Source organism: Bacillus rossius (genome assembly GCF_032445375.1).
Source record: "Bacillus rossius redtenbacheri isolate Brsri chromosome 9 unlocalized genomic scaffold, Brsri_v3 Brsri_v3_scf9_1, whole genome shotgun sequence".
Taxonomy (NCBI): domain Eukaryota; kingdom Metazoa; phylum Arthropoda; class Insecta; order Phasmatodea; family Bacillidae; genus Bacillus; species Bacillus rossius.
Window position 1 is genome coordinate 19,825,893 of NW_026962012.1, and position 17,998 is coordinate 19,843,890.

The 17,998-nt window shown below is 38.7% G+C and overlaps 1 protein-coding gene across 4 annotated transcripts in view; it reads right to left on the bottom strand.

The window, feature by feature from the left end:
- Positions 1 to 17,998, bottom strand: part of LOC134542646 (Golgi-specific brefeldin A-resistance guanine nucleotide exchange factor 1) — a 135,270-nt gene that overhangs the window by 83,782 nt on the left and 33,490 nt on the right. For all 4 annotated transcript variants that reach the window (XM_063387052.1, XM_063387053.1, XM_063387054.1 and 1 more), the window contains exons 12-17: positions 16,460 to 16,575; positions 14,573 to 14,684; positions 8,703 to 8,836; positions 8,057 to 8,259; positions 5,241 to 5,364; positions 73 to 281 (exon numbers count right to left, since the gene is read on the bottom strand). In XM_063387052.1, coding sequence (XP_063243122.1) covers positions 73 to 281; positions 5,241 to 5,364; positions 8,057 to 8,259; positions 8,703 to 8,836; positions 14,573 to 14,684; positions 16,460 to 16,575 — 898 coding nt within the window. The remainder of the gene's footprint in view (positions 1 to 72; positions 282 to 5,240; positions 5,365 to 8,056; positions 8,260 to 8,702; positions 8,837 to 14,572; positions 14,685 to 16,459; positions 16,576 to 17,998) is intronic.

Consider the following 17,998-nt stretch of genomic DNA (forward strand, 5'->3'; position numbering starts at 1 on the left):
TTATTTGTACATACTGTATGTTTGGTGTGACTGGGAAATGTGGAGTGTGGAGGGCTGTGGCGAGGCACTCACTTGATGGCGTTGTAGATCTCGACCAACATCTCCTGGTCGAAGTCCTCGCCCCCGTTCACCTTCTTGAGGTTGCGCTTGAAGGCCTCCGCCGTCATGGGCGTGTTCTGGCGCTTCACGTTGTGGTTGTGCTGGTCCACGTTCAGCATGATGATGGCGTACGCCAGCGTGAAGGCCGCGTCTGCGTTCGCGAACGGCTCTCCGTTGCACCTCTGCAACAGGCATGCGGCTGCCACGAGGTGCCGGGACCACGCTTGAAGCATCACAACACACGTGTCACAGTGCCAAGACCACGCTGAGCGTGTGTATCCATTTACAGCATCACAACTCATGAATCACTAATTATGAATATTAAAAATACTAACTACCTATTTTCAATGGAATAGCTAATATGTACTATGTACAGCAAAAGATTATATTGTTGATGATGATACAGGAAAATGTAAACATAATTTTTCTTACGTCCTTTTTCGAACGAACAGCAAAAAAAAAATAACGTTTAGTGTTGGATCAATTTTGATAATGGAGTTAGAATGACTCCAATGGTATCAAAGGATTCAGAATTCAATTGCTTATGGACCCAAGTTGATCAGTTCTGCTACAATATCATCATCTTGAATTTTGGAATAACATGTTATTCCAACAGTATCATCAAAGTCAATAAATGTTTCGGTACCTTAAATGGATTTTAATACAAAAATCTATAGGGAGATGCATTTGAGTTTATATATCATGGCACAAAGCGTCATTCTGCTTGGTGATTTATAAAGTCTTAACCAATTTTCACAAAAATACTTAAATTACTAAATATGCTTAAATACTAGATATTAAATATCAATACAATAATGTAATTCACATAACACTACATTTTATCACTAGTACCAGCAGTACAAGATAAGGTACTGCCAAAGAAATTATATTTATAAATATATATATATATATATATATATATATATATATATATATATATATATATATATATATTAATTAGTGATGGCCCGATATCCAAAAACCCGATACCGATACCGATTCCGATATTTCCAAATTTACCGATCCAATAACCGATACCCGATATTCCGATATTCTGATAATAGGCCTATCTCATTTCTAACACTGATTCTATAAAATTGTGGTTCTGGAGTATTGTTAGAGAGACAATAATGAAAAATGTTAAATATTAATAAAACATACATATGTGAATGTATATTATTTTTATTAATTGTAAAATATAGTAAATTCACATTAAATGAAAGCTAATAATGAATTTATCATAATGGCCTACAAATAAGCTCTCTAAATACAAGGTCTTAAAAATTTAAATTGTTTTTCAAGGCCAGATAAAGCAATATTCTGGTGTAAGTATTACCTACAGTATGCAAAAAACATATTGTAACTACAAGGAAACAAATTTCAGATTTTTGTGGAGAAATGTTGAGAAATATTGTTGCTGTCCGGTATTAGTCTAGTCCTAGTGTATTTGCTTATAATTAGGGATGGGATTTTCGAATCTTGGATTCGTCGAATATACCGAATCCTATGGATTCGAGGATTCGTAGGATCCGAGGTGGAATTCGAGGTAGGATTCGAGGTGGGTTTTTAAGAGTTTTAGGTAGTAATTGAAAATTGTAGTGCTGGGCGAAGTTAGAAAACTTCGAACCGAACCATTACGTTCGGTTCGGTTCGAAACCTCTTAAAATATATTCGTAAAACCGAACGTTCGTTTAAAAAAAATTACGTTTTTCTAATTTTCTAACCCCCATTTGAGACCATTCACAAAACAGCACAACAAAATTCCATTACTTGTAATATTCCGACTTTTATCGCATTATCGTCGCCTCAACAGTTTCAATCGCAGACAAAATAAAATAAAAATTTATTAATCGTCGCATAACTCCCATAGCATTTTTTCATATAGGCGCGCTTTGTTTTTTGTTTACTTTAGAGAATTTTGTATGCATTTCTCGTACTACGTAATATAAACTATCGTACAAATGCCAAAGTTATTGTATATTATACCTTTAACTATAGTGCGTGTACGAGAAGTGTTGTAAAATCACCAAAGATTGCGTACCCCATACGTTAAACTAAAGCGCATGTACGAGAACTCTCGTATTTTGGCAAAACTAACGTGATCAAGTTAATACAAGACAAATGCGGTAGGAAATGATTACGTAAATTACGTATTTTAAATTACTGGGATGTATTTATTTTCTTTGGCCTTTTTGGTTATAACTAGCAGGTACTGAAAATATTAATTTAATCTTCTGTATTAAAAGTACTGGTCCAGTAAATTTTACAGTAGGGTACTAAGGTGACTAGCGTAGTCGCGGCAACCATCATTATTTCTCGTGTTTTCTTTTTTCCGACGCAAATTTCTATAACCACACTTCTTACGTTACGTTTACAATATTATTGTTCTTGAGGTGATTTGCGATTAGCAGGCTTACGTCGTTTAAGTTTTCCAATTGAAGAAAAGATAATGACGACCCAGATGACCCAGAACCACCCCAAAACATGTCTAAAGTTTCTTCTGACGAGCAGCATTCTTCCAAGAAAACAGCAACTGCAGTCAGCGGGTTTTGTAACGTAGATAGGTAACTTAATTCACATTCGACTTTTTTTTAATGTCCTATTAAAAAGTTTTACTTATTAAAAATGTTAGGTTATGTTAACCACAAAAAATATGTTATGTGGCCTTATGCTGAATGCTCGTCATCTTTACAATATTATATTTTTTTAAATGAAGGTTAGTGTACACTGAAAAAGGAAGATAGTTTTTTTTTTAATTTAGATGAAACTTCTTCATGAATTAAAAGTGTGTGTGTGTATAATTAAATGCAAAATGATTTTCTCTAAATTGTTTTCTTTCCTTCATTATTTATTGCATAAACTTAACTTATAAAATGTATTTGCAATGTTTTAATAAAGCTAAGTAAGCTATATAATGTTTTAATTTTACATATGGCTGGAGAACCTTTATTTCTCACCATTCTGTTTAAGACCAAAATGCTGGTTTCGGTTCATTTTAATTCAAAACAATTATTTCTGTATGAGGTTCGGTTCGGCTCGGTTCGAAACCAGAGAACTGAGGTTCGTCCAGCTCTAGAAAATTGTATACCTAAACTATATTATAAAGGTAACGGAAATAGCACAAACATAAGATAAACTACGCTGCATTTTGTCAATTAGCATAACTACTCGATCATTTCCAACCTTCAATAATATAACATTTTGCAGAAAAAAACATAACTTTTTTTAAATGGTGTCTGTTATACAAACATATTTTATTGAAAACATAGGAAGGATAAATTTAACAGTGAATTAGACAGATGCAAACTTACGTGTGTGGTTTTTGAGGTTATTTGTCTCTATTTTATATCAGGTGTATACACTATGCACTTATTTTATAATTTTATAAATACACATGTGATTTTTTTAATACATAGGCCTATGTAATGTATTAAAATAAATGTATGATTTTTTTTAATAACATGTGGTGAAGTTTAGTGTAGGACTGGGATTCGAGATTCGATGACAAACACTGAGGATTCGAACAAGGATTCGGATTCGACCAAAATGTGGATTCGTCCCATCCCTACTTATAATGTATGAATTACAAGCCACTGCATGTACTGAGTCCAGTGTCTCAACTGTAATCTACGAAAAATACCGTCCGAAAAACGGGAAGCCCACAACTCAAGTAGTTTCGGTTCCCTGCAAGAATTTTCGAAGATTTCCAAAGTTTATTAACGCCACTTCAGCCGCTAAATCAGAAGTTCAAGCATGTTGTGACTGACCTAACCTAACCTAACACTTCGATTTTTTTTAATTTCAATTTTTGAGAGAAATCCGAAGTTGCACGAACTTGGTAGGGAACCTAAACTACGTGAGTTGTAGGCTACCGCAGAAAAACATCAAACTTTTGTACCCTTTGTAAAATTTCATCACGGTAAACGACACGCTAGAAAGGAAGGTCTTCAAGTAGTAAATTTTGTGACCATTGTTCAAGTGTATCACTCCATTTATTGGTGCGAAAACACGTTAAAAATACGTGAAAAGTTATTTCAATACAACTTTGAAACGTACTGCAGAGTTTATAAAACCACACATCTTTATTTATGTTGTTTTCAATGCACTCAATATAGCCAACATAATACCTTTGCTGCAACTTGCCCTACTTAAACACATTTCATATTTTAGCTTTTGTAAAAACTTACGTAATGTTTTTGTATAGAACAGCAGTTGGCGACCATGAAACGACACGGAAAGAAAATGTCTGTCATATCAAGCAGCAACTTTAATTCTTCTTCATGTTTACTTACGGCTACACCACTTATTAAATTAAATATCGTAATTATTTTCGTTTATGTTTTCAATTTATGTACACATAGTGAACTTCGAAAATTCATCAAGCGAAAACATTTTGCGAATATCTGAAACGAATAAATATGCACTAATGACTGGGATTTGTGTACACATGGAAGAATTGTACCGTCGGGATGCATTGCAGTATCAGAAAGAAGAAATAGGCTTGAAATTGTTTCAGTGGAAAATATGCTTGGAATTACTAGGTAATATGGTGACGTGAAGAAAGATAAATTACGCCCGCGGAAAATAAGCTTGGAATTACGGTTAATGTTATGTGAGAAGTATTATTGGCGAGAGCAAACATCGGTTATCAAAATATATCAAGTATTTACCGATGTCCGATATTGAAAAATGTGCCGATATTACCGATCTCCGATATCGGATATCGAATATCGGGCCATCACTAATATATATATATATATATATATATATTTATTTATTTATATATTTATATATTTATTTATTTATATATTTATTTATTTGTAATTTGTCACATGCCCACCAACAGTCGTAGACTTTAGTGGTGGGCACTACATGTAATAACAGGAACACAGTTATCACTACCAGTGTCTGGACTCACACCTCTGTCGCTACCATAGGAGGAAACATCTAAGATGCCCAGCAAACGAGAGCAAGAGTACCACACACTAGCAGTGATACATAATAACAAAACAGACAAAACAAATATAGACATATAAACTAAAAACCAAAAAAATGACCAAACTGTTAACTTTCATACAAATTATTAAGTTTGATACAGTGAGCTGAGTGCGGGTGTGATGACCCCGGTAGCGGGCACTCACGTGCCAGTGCTCGGCGAAGTGCTCCATGAGCTGCGAGATGAGGGGCGACTCCCCCGGCAGCCGGAACGTCTCCAGGTACAGCCGCAGGGCCTCGTCGATGCGCATCTCCGTGAAGTCAAACGACCTGCCACCAACCAGCGCACCTACACTCGCTTCCCAGCTTCCCAGTCCAGTTCAATTAACAGCTTTATAATGGATTATGCTGCAAAAGTGTAGAAATAAATGCATGCTGAAACTCACTATTAAAACCATAATTATAATTCATCATTTAATAATATATTACAACCACATAAAAATTTTTAAATATATTAAGTTCACAATCTTAACATACTTCAATATTTGTTATGTTAACTGTCACTTGTGGAAAAATTTTTAAACACTATTCTATAGACTTCTAAAAAAAATTACCACAAAAAATATAATCATTGAAATTAAAAGTGTAAAAAACTAGAAGAAAGATGAATTATGTATGTGTAATTTTTATTTCTGCAGTTTTCTGCTTAACAGTGATTATTCCCACTTTAAAAATAAACAAAAAAGTCATGAAAAGTTATTTTTACATAAAACTTAGTATAAAATATGTACATGATACCATATTGATCAGGTACATACTCAAATATATGGACACAAGCGGTATCACTTGTGTTGCTATGTTTGTGCCGAACATCAGTAAAAATCAATTGACACTATAATAGTAAAAAAAAGTACATTTGTGACAAAATATTTTTTTTTATGTTAGTTTCCTGTGTTATAAAAACTAACGTTTTTCAATGTTTGAAAACATATTTCATGGGACACACATTTTCTGGGCAAAGTAATTATGTAAAATAATCCATAATTTCAGAAAATAGTTTAAATTGTGAAGTTTCTCAGACAAAGTTTACAAAATAGAGGCATCCACATGTCAATCATGTATTGAGTTCTTAGAAAAATTAGTCAAGACACATGATATATTTTAAATGATTTTCGAGCCTAACTGAGCTGAAGCTACTTGCTGGACTCTGATGTGTTTCCGAGCGTCGGTCCCGCTCTATCCACCGCCTCAAAGCTTCACATCAGTCACATGAGCCATTTCAAGTGAAGCCCCACTGCTATTCAAACACTGTGTTCAAATATATCAAAATCCTTTTCAACCCTTCCAACATTTCATTAGGATAGTGACAAATTAATGGCTCCAGGATAAAAACGTTTAAAAAACTCTCTCTTGATTTCTATTTCTTTATTCACTGAGGAACAGTGTACAACTTGACCCTCAGGTGACAACATTCACACAGCCAGGGTCTGGCCGGTGCCAGAACCAGCCCCACCCACAAGTCACACAGCCAGAACCCTCCAGGCACCTTATCAAGATGTCACTCCCCAGGTTTCAATTTAGCACTACCTTTTCATAATTTCTGCTAATTTTCAAAAATTCTTTGCTTTTGGTTACATGGCCTACTTTGGTTCTTTACTTTGATTAAGTTTATTGCAAATTTTCTTCTTAAAAGTAAGTAAGGTTACTTGCGAGCCCGACACAAAACAAACAAGGAAATGTACGCATGTTGCTGTTGCTGGAGGTGGCCGGTAGCAGCGCTGGTAGCACTGGTAGCACTGCGGTGAAGAACAAGTGGCTGTGGGCAAGTGACCTTTAGGGCAGGGCGCCGGGAAACTTCTGCACGGCGAAGGAGTAGGGTCTTGGCCGCCTGACACGGCGCTAAGCTGTTGGGGTTAGCTGCCAACTGCTGCAGACAGAGCAACGCGGCGCAGCAAGTAGTGATCCAGTTTGGTATGGGTAGCGAAGCCCCGGGAATTACTGTTAACTGTACCTAACCCTTCTGCAGTCTGACTAGGAAAGTGTGTGTGGTAAACAATGGTATGGGGAATTTTACCGGAGACATTACGTCGCAGTAACAGTGTTGAGCTACTTGACTTTGTGGGAGCTCAAGGTTCAAGCGGGAACGATCGGCGATGAGAAACTGGGCACGAATCTGGTTGATGGCGGTTTTAATGATTTGCATTGCCTTTTGGAGTACTGTCTCAGTATTTTTGGAAACACAACATTTACATCAAGGTATTAGCCGGAGTGATAAAAATATTTAGCGATGAGTGACGATGCAAACTATTTTCTTCTTCATTAACTTTGTCCCCTCGGTACTTGGGCGAAGTTTGACGCGGCCGATAAGAGAAAAATAATCATCGGCGATAAAACTTTTACTGAGTTTGGCAAAATAATTTTTGTTTATAGTGAGCAATGAAGGACAGTGATATTTTTTATTTGGTTCTGCTTACTGTTTTTGTGGAATGAACTACAACAAACCAAAAAAGGTTAGAAACATTTACTTAGGTTAAGAAATCTGATGTAACTTTTTGGAATTATGATTTTGTTTTGTACATCATTGGCTTCTAAGCTTCTACATGACTTAAGGTTAGTTAATCCTCTTCATAAAATGCGGATCAAACACTGTAATTTAATTGATATATTTTTTCGCTTTGTGCTGAGCTGGGCATTAAATCATTCAGATTTAGAACTTATGTGGAATTGTAGATTTAAGGTAAAATATTTAGTTAAGTGACTTATTAGTGATTATTTTGGAGCAAAGTATGATTACACATTTTTTTTTATAAACAATAATTTTATTGATACAAACACCCAATTGCCGTTGCCTATTGTTTTGCTTTACGAACCCTTGTAAAAAATTAAGATTGTAAGGATTGGGGGTGCATGTGGAAGCAGTGCCTTGCTTATGTTTGTACCTGCACAATCCACCCGGCCGAGTGCAGGGCCCTGAGAAGGGCAGCCAATGAGTGCAAGCAGGTGGCAAGTGGTGGCCACTCACTTGACGAAGCAGTCGAGCACGTGCAGGTTGGCGCGGTTGCTGATGTACTCGCCGATCATCTTCTTGTCGAGGCGCGGGTTCTCCCGCAGGAAGGCGGCCACCTCGGCCGGGTCCAGCGGCTCCGACAGCAGCCCCTGCTCCTGCAGGAACTGCACGCCCTTCTTGGGCTTGCTGTTGAAGTGCTCCGTGCCCGTCGACAGCAGCTGCGCACACACGCGCGCACGCTCGCCCAGTCCCGGCCGGGAACATTACTTCCTATAGTTTGGATGTGTGAAACACAACTTGCGAGAGCTGAACATCATATATCTGGACACTCCCTAGACAATGTGGGTACACACACACACAGCACAGCACACGTGGAGAAGACACACTTCACCAAGATGGATATGCAACATCCTAGCTGGCACAACATCCCAGATTCTTGAAGTGTCAACCCGGATTACTGCCTGGACTATGAGGGTACGCACATAAAATATAACACATGAAGAAGACACACTTCTACTTATGCTTTTAGTGTGAACCATTTTTCCTTAATGAAATGAATTGATTTGAATTTACATGTCATACTTCTAGTCAATGTAAGTTTGAAGTTTGTAAAATGAAGTGAGACAGCGTCAAGAAGTGGTCACCAGTGCCACAGAGCTACCTTCTTCTTGCGCTTGATGGCCATGAGCTGCTCGTGTGACGGGATGTTCTGCGACACCTTCTGGCGGTCGCTGCGGAACGCGTGGCGAGTCCCGGCACTCTCCGCCGGCGGCACGCCCCCCATCGGCTTGCTGTCTGCGCACACATGCAGTCCCCGAGGCCACATCATCCTGCAGCCAGTGCAGCCAGCGTAGCCAAACTGTTCAAACAACTCACAATCCGCCAACGCATTCACTAGCAACTTGACTCCAACCTTTCAGTAATACAGTAAAATGCAGAACTTTAAAGTAACAACACGGATCACAATTACTACAGCACCGGGAAATATTCGCAATATCACCAGTTAAGACTGCAAACTTCTATTAACTTAGCATTGTTTTGTTAAAAGGTTGACCATTGTTTCGCCACTTCCCTCTACAGCTGTGGACCAGTCAACAACTGGCTAGCAGTTGACAGACTGTATCACATTGACCCACTCAAAAGAAAGGGGAGGTTCTACAGTAATATTTTAGCCAATAGGAAAGAATATGAGGATAAAGAATGCAATGGCGCGTGCGGCCGTAATGGCCGATTGGGGCTCAGTGAGCAAGTCTGTGTGATGTGGTCGAGCCTAGCCCTGGGTCAGTGGATATGTCCGAGGCCCAGGCGCTAACAAAACATTCTCAAACACTCGACAGTACATGGAACAGTCCACGCTGAGGGAACATACAGAGCCAGAGGCAACTGTTGTCACTCTACTTGGATCTCGAGTCGAGGAGCTACATCATGTCACACACCTGCCGCTGTAACTTGGTGCAGGGCTACCACTCAAGTTAGATGTAAATTTCACATTTCAATACTAAACTTCAATGATAAAAAAAATATTTAATCATTCACTTGAATTACAAAAAGAAACCATCAGTACACATTGACATGGTGTTTCGATGCAGCCAGAGATGGATGGAGCAGTGGCTGACCACGCTTACCTCCGGGGAAACCCCTTTGCAAAACAGGTAACACTCGTCCATCCCCCTTTCACTACCCCTACCACTAACAGTATATTAGTGGGTCTCGGGGCAACTCTCGTCTCGTCTCTACGGGTCCCGAGAGCACCGTCGCATGAAGTGGCACACTAGGACTCCAGTCGGGGGACCTTGATGACGCAACACTTGGGAGGAATAAGAGACCTTTCCACGGGTGATGCAGAAGCATAACAGAGGAGAGCGTGGGAGAGGGAGGGCTGATGGCCCCTCGACAAGCGATACCGGGCTTCGAGTGCGAAGATCACAGCATCGGGAACAGGAGCAGCCGGGACGGTGCTGAGTGCAGGGCGGACGAGCGAGTAGTTTAAGGCAGTGGGTTGAGACAGAAGTACTGTGACACTTTTAGGTCATTTATGGCACTTTTTCAATTTTTTTTCTTTTTTTTGATATTTAAGTTACTAATATAGATTTATTCAAGGGAATTTTTATTTTCAGATATTTATATAGTTTTCTCAAGCCTTTCTGCTCGGCATCTTCAACATCCTGTCGCCAAGCGGCAGTGTTCTTGATTTGTTCTTTTAGTGCTGTTCACAGCATTCGCTGTATCCCGTGCAAAAGCGCACCACGCCACTCTAACACCCTCTCCCCTCCTTCCTTCCAACGCGGTCTCGGCAGTGTCCTGGCCTGCCCAGTTTCAGCCTTCCATGAACTACTTATTGTGAAGTCCCAGGTTTGACCCGCCCCGACCTCTCGCACAACTTTCGTTCCCTGCGCACTGATACAACAGATTCTCCATGTCCCTCGGCTCTCCCCACGACGTAAGAGAGACTCTTGCGCACCAACATCCATAACATCCACATTCGTCTGAGTTTTACTTCACGTTTATACTTGTTTGTTGTTTCAAGTTTATACTACTTCTACTATTTCAACCAATGGCTTCACCTGTTTCAAAATGTGACTCAACCTTACCATGCCAAATTATTCCCATGTCGAATATAAAATATTTGTTACACGTTATATTATTATGCTCAGTATTGTGTAAAGTTATTAAATTCTGATCGAATTCATCACACTCCCGTAACGAAAACAATAAATTATTGAAACTGTTTTTCAATTTAGCATTATTTTTAAAACTGCTAGCCAAACGATTACCCATTACAAATTTTTTAGGATGAGATGTTCCTGCCAATAACTCTACGTCCAAATGCGGAGCTTGACTTAGAAAATCGGCCACTAGATTTTCTTAACCCTTAATGTGGCAGATTTCGATGTCAAATTCCTGTATCAGTAAGCACCATCTCGTGACGTGACTCCCAAATGCCTTACCTACCTTCAAACATGTTAATGCTTGGTGGTCGGTGAGTAGCTTTAGCTTCTCCCCTAGAAATAGATCTCCAAATTTCTGTAAGTCTCTCCTTTTATGTTACTGTATATGTAGTTCTTTTTGGCTGGCCATAGCTGCCATCTTTTCAAAACCTCTATTATCTAACTGTGCTAGTTTAGATGCTGACACATTTGCGGATGCATCTGTTTACAGATGAAACACACGACCTGGCATGGGATGATAAATAAACACAGCTTTTAAATTTTCAAATGCATTCTGCTTTTCGTCCCTCCAGTTCCACACTCGGTCGTTTTTAAGTAATTCGAACAAGGTAAAGCTAACTTGGCTATCTGATTACTGTAATTCCTATAGAATACAATCACCCCAAGAAAAGCTTTTAATTGCCTAACCTTTTTTAGGAACTAGAAAATTTAATATTACTTGTAACCTTTCAGGAACTGTTCTTATGCCTTAAGGTGTCAACACGTGACCTGAAAATGGTAGTTCTTGCCTACAAAACCTTGTTTTTTTTTAAGTTTCATGGTCATCCCAGCATCTCTCAATTTGGATAACACACAATGTGTTTGTGTTCAATATGTTCATCATACATTTCAGATGTAATTAGTATGTCATCGACATAGGCCTGCGCAAATGACTTACATTCGGTGGCCTATGTTTTGTTCAAACATCAAGTGAACTCGGCTACAAAGTTGCACAGGGCGAATGGTATAACCTGAAAAACGTATTGGTAGTTCCTGAACAGAACCACTGTATACTGTTTTGAATCTTCACGTGATGGGATTTGCCAATATCCCGCCGACAAATCAAAGGTGGTCAGAAATTTGACTCCTTGCTACAATCGCAAGGTGTCGCTGGTGGAATGTAGACTTTCACTGTCTTTTAAAGTGATTCAATTAATATCACGTGCATATAAACATAAACGCACCGAACCATATTTCTTCCTAAAGCACAGGATAGGGTTGGTGTATGGACTAGCCACTCTGGTAATTATTTTCCAATCCAGCATAAGATTTAAGTACTTCTCGGACTACTGAAATATTCAGCTGGTATGGGATATGACATTTTGTGAAATGATTCACCAGGTTTCACTACAATCTTTGCCTGATATAATCTGTTGAGACCTGGTCTATTGGAGAAAATTTCACGGTGACCCATTAACATCGGTAAAAATTTCTTTTTTGACATAGGTTTAACTAAACTGATTTGTTGTACAACTTCAGTTAAGTCCTTTTCAGAAGTTACAGTTTCTATCACAGAACTATTTAAAATACTAAAAGTAGTCATTTGTTTTCTAATAAGCAACACACATTTTTCAGCTATTTGTTATTTTTCTGTCGTTTTAAATGATTGTTTATGATCAGATGTGGTTATCATCCATCCCCCAAAATCTAATACAATATTAAATTTCATAAGGGCATCTATCTACTCCTAATATCACCGGTTTAGCAAGCCCCTTTAATATTCAAGTGGTAATTTGTTTGGAATTACCCAAACCTTCTATTTGTAACAATGCTTGTTTGTTCACAATGGGACTACTATGTGAAGTGACACCCAATATTTTTGGATTTGGTACAGAAAGCGTGTGTAAATTTATTCCAGCATTCTGCATCAAAACACTGCTATCAGTACTAATACACGAAAGCTATGCAACCGCTGTCCCAAAGAACCGGTAATATGATGCCATTAAAACTTACAATAATTTCTGGACATAGTGAATACTGTACTTCTGCAGGTTCGTTCCAAAAATATTCTCTTTCGTTTTCATTTAATACTATAGTATATAAACTAGGCTTATTTATGTGGTTATCCTCCGGACATCTCACTCAGTTGATTCGGCCCCCCTACTTCTCGCACAGTTTAAAGCAAACGGTGTCTGATCGTGGATTATCACAAGTGACCAAGGCGATGCGGAGGTTTTGTTTGGAAACTGTGTGATTACCACTGCTTGTTTTCCCTGACTTCCATTTCCCTGCATGGTTGATATGATGGTGATCTCGTTGTGGTAATTTTCATGAAAACTTAGTCTATTTGTGTTATTAGACGAATAGAATACTTGCTAAGAAAACAGCGGTACTTTTATTTGTGATTGTGCAACCTGTTCCTGTGTTGTAAATAACTGCCCAGTTTGTTCGTGATTAACCAAGCCACAATTAATGTTTCCTTGTGTATCCGTGTGATTTTCATTTTCTGTGTATTCAGCCTGTCCTGTTTTACTTCCTTCATTATTACCCTGATAATATCTGCTGTTATTCCACAAATTACGCCTACTTCTGTAATTTTGGTTATTCTTGTAAGGGTGGTTATTCTTCAAACGTTAGATTGGGATGAACGCTGGTTTCTATTATTTTCATTCTTACAGTTTTGCCAGCTTTCATTCTTAAGGTTTTGCCAAGGCTGATACAAAGGTGCCGGACAATGATTGTAATTCTTTATGTTACTACCTCTCTGAGCATTCGTTTATCTAACTTCTCTAACCGATAAAATACATCAAAAGTTCTTCCTTGAATTCAGCTATCCCCGAATACCGGATAATTGTAAACTGTATCTTACCGGTAACTGCGATAATATCAATGCCACGAATTCTTCGTTCTCCATTTGAAAATCCATATATCGTGTCCGCTCGTAAACCTCACTGTATGTGCCTCAATATTACATCCTTTCTTCAGGTTGGATATTTCAGAATAAAGCTGTTCTCCTAGGTTGTTCCAGATCTGTTGAATAAACAAACTTTGAAACGAGAGGTAATCATGTACAGTCTCTCGTATTATTTCCCACCAATTATACGCAGTTTGTTTAAGACAAATACTAACGAATTTGGCTTTCTCACCATTTGTGAGTGCAACAAGTCTTACAATATTCATCAAACAGTATTAAAAATTTCTTTTGATTCTCAGTACTTTTACCCATGTAAGTCGGTATATCATTAAACCATTTTTTTGTTGGGTGATGTAGTGCTATCAATGGGTCCGTGGCTGTGTTCCTACCCTGCTGCTTTGTGCATTAGCAACACAAATTTCTGAAACATTTTCTACACTAGCACTTGCCGGGAGTTGTGTATTCCTGAATTACTAGTTGTATGAAAGGCATTATGAAACCGTACCTCTTTCTCTACTTCCTGTATTTTTACTTCCAATGTACTTATTTTGATATTTAGCCTTGTACTGGCTTCGGTACAGTTTTTTTCCTGATTGTCAACTTTTGTCAGAGTTTCCTCTATCACAGAACAGTGTCCTCTATGGTTAAAATTCAACCATTTACCAAACTGAATCTATGTTCTGTTCTTGGTTGGTTTGATCTACAATGACCAGCAACCTTTCAGTATCGCAAGCTAACTTAAACTAGGGACGCATTAATTAATTGCATATTCTCCAGTATTTCACGTTTAAAAGTAACTGATGAGACAAGTGAAGATACCTGACTGACTTCAGCAACTGGATACGTTTGTAGCACTTTATGTAGATAAAGCTGCAATAACTGATGAAGTGATGAGACAGAGAGTACCTTACTTCAGTACCAGACTGTGACTGTGGCACTATGCAGTAAGTGATGAGACGGAGAGGGTACCTTGCTGCAGCACGCGGCAGTGACAGTGGGCCTCTATGGCGTCAATGATCGTGAGCAGGGCATCCAGCGACAGAAGGTGAATGCTGTACAGTCCAGCCACTGGGAACGCATTCTGCAACACAATAACAACACCTATATTACAACATTACAACAAACACTTTGAATAGTGACAAAGATCAGAATTAAACAATTCTCTCAGAGTCACTTCCAGCACAAAAGCCAGCAACAATGTAGTATGGTACTTAGTCAATCATGAGACAGTGATTGGTCATCTGGGTGCTATAATAGTTAAAAAATAAATATAGTAGGTATTACAAATTTTTGTTTATTATTGATCAAATTTGAAGTTAGTAATAATGAGAGTCCTATAGTGTAGGTGAGGAGATGCACATGTCAAGAGACAATGGTGGAAATAAAGTTGTTCTTGCACCAAATCACGACATTATCATCAATTGCTTCCAGCCTGTTTTTGTGTCAGCTAAGTAAAATGCCTACAGATCCCTCTGTCACTCCACTATTTAGGGTGCTTGGCAAATGGGGTAACAGAACGGCCACAGAATACAGACTTTGTTGGGGAGAACACACAGAACAAGCTACCTGTAATAGGGTTACCTGGGTGTACTAACCTAGGCCTTGTGTCCCGTGCTTGTGTAGAAGGTGGTCCATAAAATTATCTTTACTGAAAAGACTTAAGGTCAGATTCTGACTGTATGTATATTTATATTTAGGGTTGTTAGGTGAGTGCGAACAAGTCTGTGATTCCAGTGGCCAGTCCTACAAAAGGATACCAAGGTTGATCGTCACACAGTAGTGAAAAAAAAAGTGACAAATCACTGAGATTACGCTGGGATCTTACAGCACAAAACACATGATTCCAACACTTAAAGAAATAAGTACTGAATTACAAGATGAATCTGTGTTTGACCATGTGTAGCGATTTGAAATGCGCGCGTCATCGCGGGCCTCCGGCGCTTCGCTCCCCTCATCCTTCTCCCTCCTTTTCCCCCCCTCCTAGTGTTTGTTCAATTTGTACTCGTTTCCTCCACCCTTTCAATATGCGCATGCGCGCGCTGCGGCGCGAGTTTATAAAACCAGATGCATACATGATGAGGGCCTTCTTCTACTGGTAGCCTTTGTGAGGCTTGGTTGTCAGCAGTAGCTGACCAGTTGTTAATTTCACTAGCATGTAGTCCGAGAGCTTCGACTTAGTCTTCGTGCGTGTGCGACCTCAGGGGAGAAATGTAAGTTGAATCGAGTCGTCAGTGAGGCGGTGGCCCTCACCCTAATGTAGAATCAGTATTGTTTAAATTTGTTCTGTCTAAATTCCTTTTCGGCCGCCACCATCAAAAATTGTTTGGATTTCTGCTTTAAATGTAAATTTAACTTAACCTTCGCTTCCGTTTTTCTGTTTCTACCTGTCTCCCCCTGAGACGTCGTCGCACGTATTTGTTTGGTACTGCTTTTTAAAGAATAATGTAACTTCTTTCTTTCGTGTACCTGCACTTTGCAGTAGTTTTGTAAATGTAACTTTTTTTGTAATATAATTTCAGACAAGGAAATTATGTCCCTTTTTGACGATCGTTGATTGGATCGTTCTCTGTGTAGCCGGCTTACCCATGCAAATTATAATTGTCAACTAACTCGTTTTGTCAGAAATGTTAACGTAATATTTATTTTGAATTAATATTGAATTTGAATAAAATGTCTGTGTACCTGAAACCTTTAACCTTGATTACCCAACTGCTCCAATCACGTAATCCGCAGTCCTAGCCAGGCTCTGGTCTCCCTTCAATCCCTAATAGGCCCCCACCTATTACACATGTTAAGAGCTGAAAGATGGGTTTTACCATGATACTTCACATCCTGAACAGGACGCAGGGCAGGTACCTTGGACAGCAGCTTGGTGATGTCCTCGAACAGGTTGGGGCAGTACAAGTCGCAGTCGTAGTTGAGGTACAGCTCCGTCACCAGCCCGGGTATCCTCCACAGCTGCACCACGCACTCTGCACGCACAGCACGCACCGCGCCGTCACACTCGCTCTGCAACGCTCGGTACGACACAGGCTACCCACCACCTCACCTCGCACCGGGCGCGCTGCTCGCAACTGGCCTGCACAAGCTTCAGTTCCACCTGCCCACCCCCTGCCTCTCCATCATGTCCTCTCAGTCGTGAAGCTCTCAGATCGTTATGATAAGGACTGTCTTAACTGGAGATGGACGAGTATGATGCTGTCGGTTGTACTTGCGGGAATATATTTGACATTAGATACCAAAACAGAAATAACCAGATGATTCACGTGGAAAAGGTTGATAAATGAATGATACAACGAAAAAATATATTTCATAATCATTGGCCTGACAGGACTGGTGTGAACCAGGCGGTGATACGCAAATAAGCACTTCAATTTTGTACATAACCACTTATCTCCCGTTATGCAGTATTGTATTTGTCATACAAAAGATTCATTGGTAGGCTTATGTATATAAATGTTGTGACATATTTACTATTGAGTTTTATTTTACACATTTATATTAGGTAAACAATATATCCCTACACATTTTCGAACACATGAAATAAATATATCTTGCTATATATGTAGACTAATGCTTCAGAATACACGATAGTGAATAACATAAACATTTTTTGGAACACATTAGTCGTGCTAAGTGAGGAATTTGTGTACTGTATCTTTGATGTTTATGAACTACAAACTCACCACATACACAACAAAATAGTTTTAGGACAATTTTTACACCCCTGGTTACCCAGACTTAGAGCACATGGGCCAAACACTGAAAACAGTAGTCCCATTTTCCAGAACTGCCCACCTAATAACATTTGATTTTAATGTATGGTATCAATGTAATAAAATGCACAAACATATAAAAAATTTACTTTTCATATTTACAACATAAAAATGTGGCAAATTAGTGGGTGAAACGACTTTTTTATAATTATTTTCGAACTCAGCACTATCAAAACCATAAAAATAGCGTAAAAGTTGAAAAAGTTTTTTTATTATTGGCCTGTGTAATATGTGTTGTACACATACATATATCCATAAACAAATAAAACCACCAAATACTAGAGATACTGTACCTTTGGTGTGACTGGAAACTGTGTAGTGGTTAACCTACTACCGACCAACAACAACTTAGAACCAATATTTAAGAACCGGAACCAAACCACGAACAGGAAAAACGTAGAACCAACACATCACTAGTCCCAATAATTTTTAAAATCTGAGTGGTGTTCTTCTCTGTCAAATATTGGTGTGGGTGACAGTTACGTTTCCAAACAAGTGTGTTGAAATGAAGAGGACTTTAGGGTCTTTGAGTAGCCAGGTGAAGTGTTAACAAATCTAGAAAATATCTGGAAGTTTATTTTTTCACCCGAGAGAAAAAAACTTTATGATCCTGAAACAT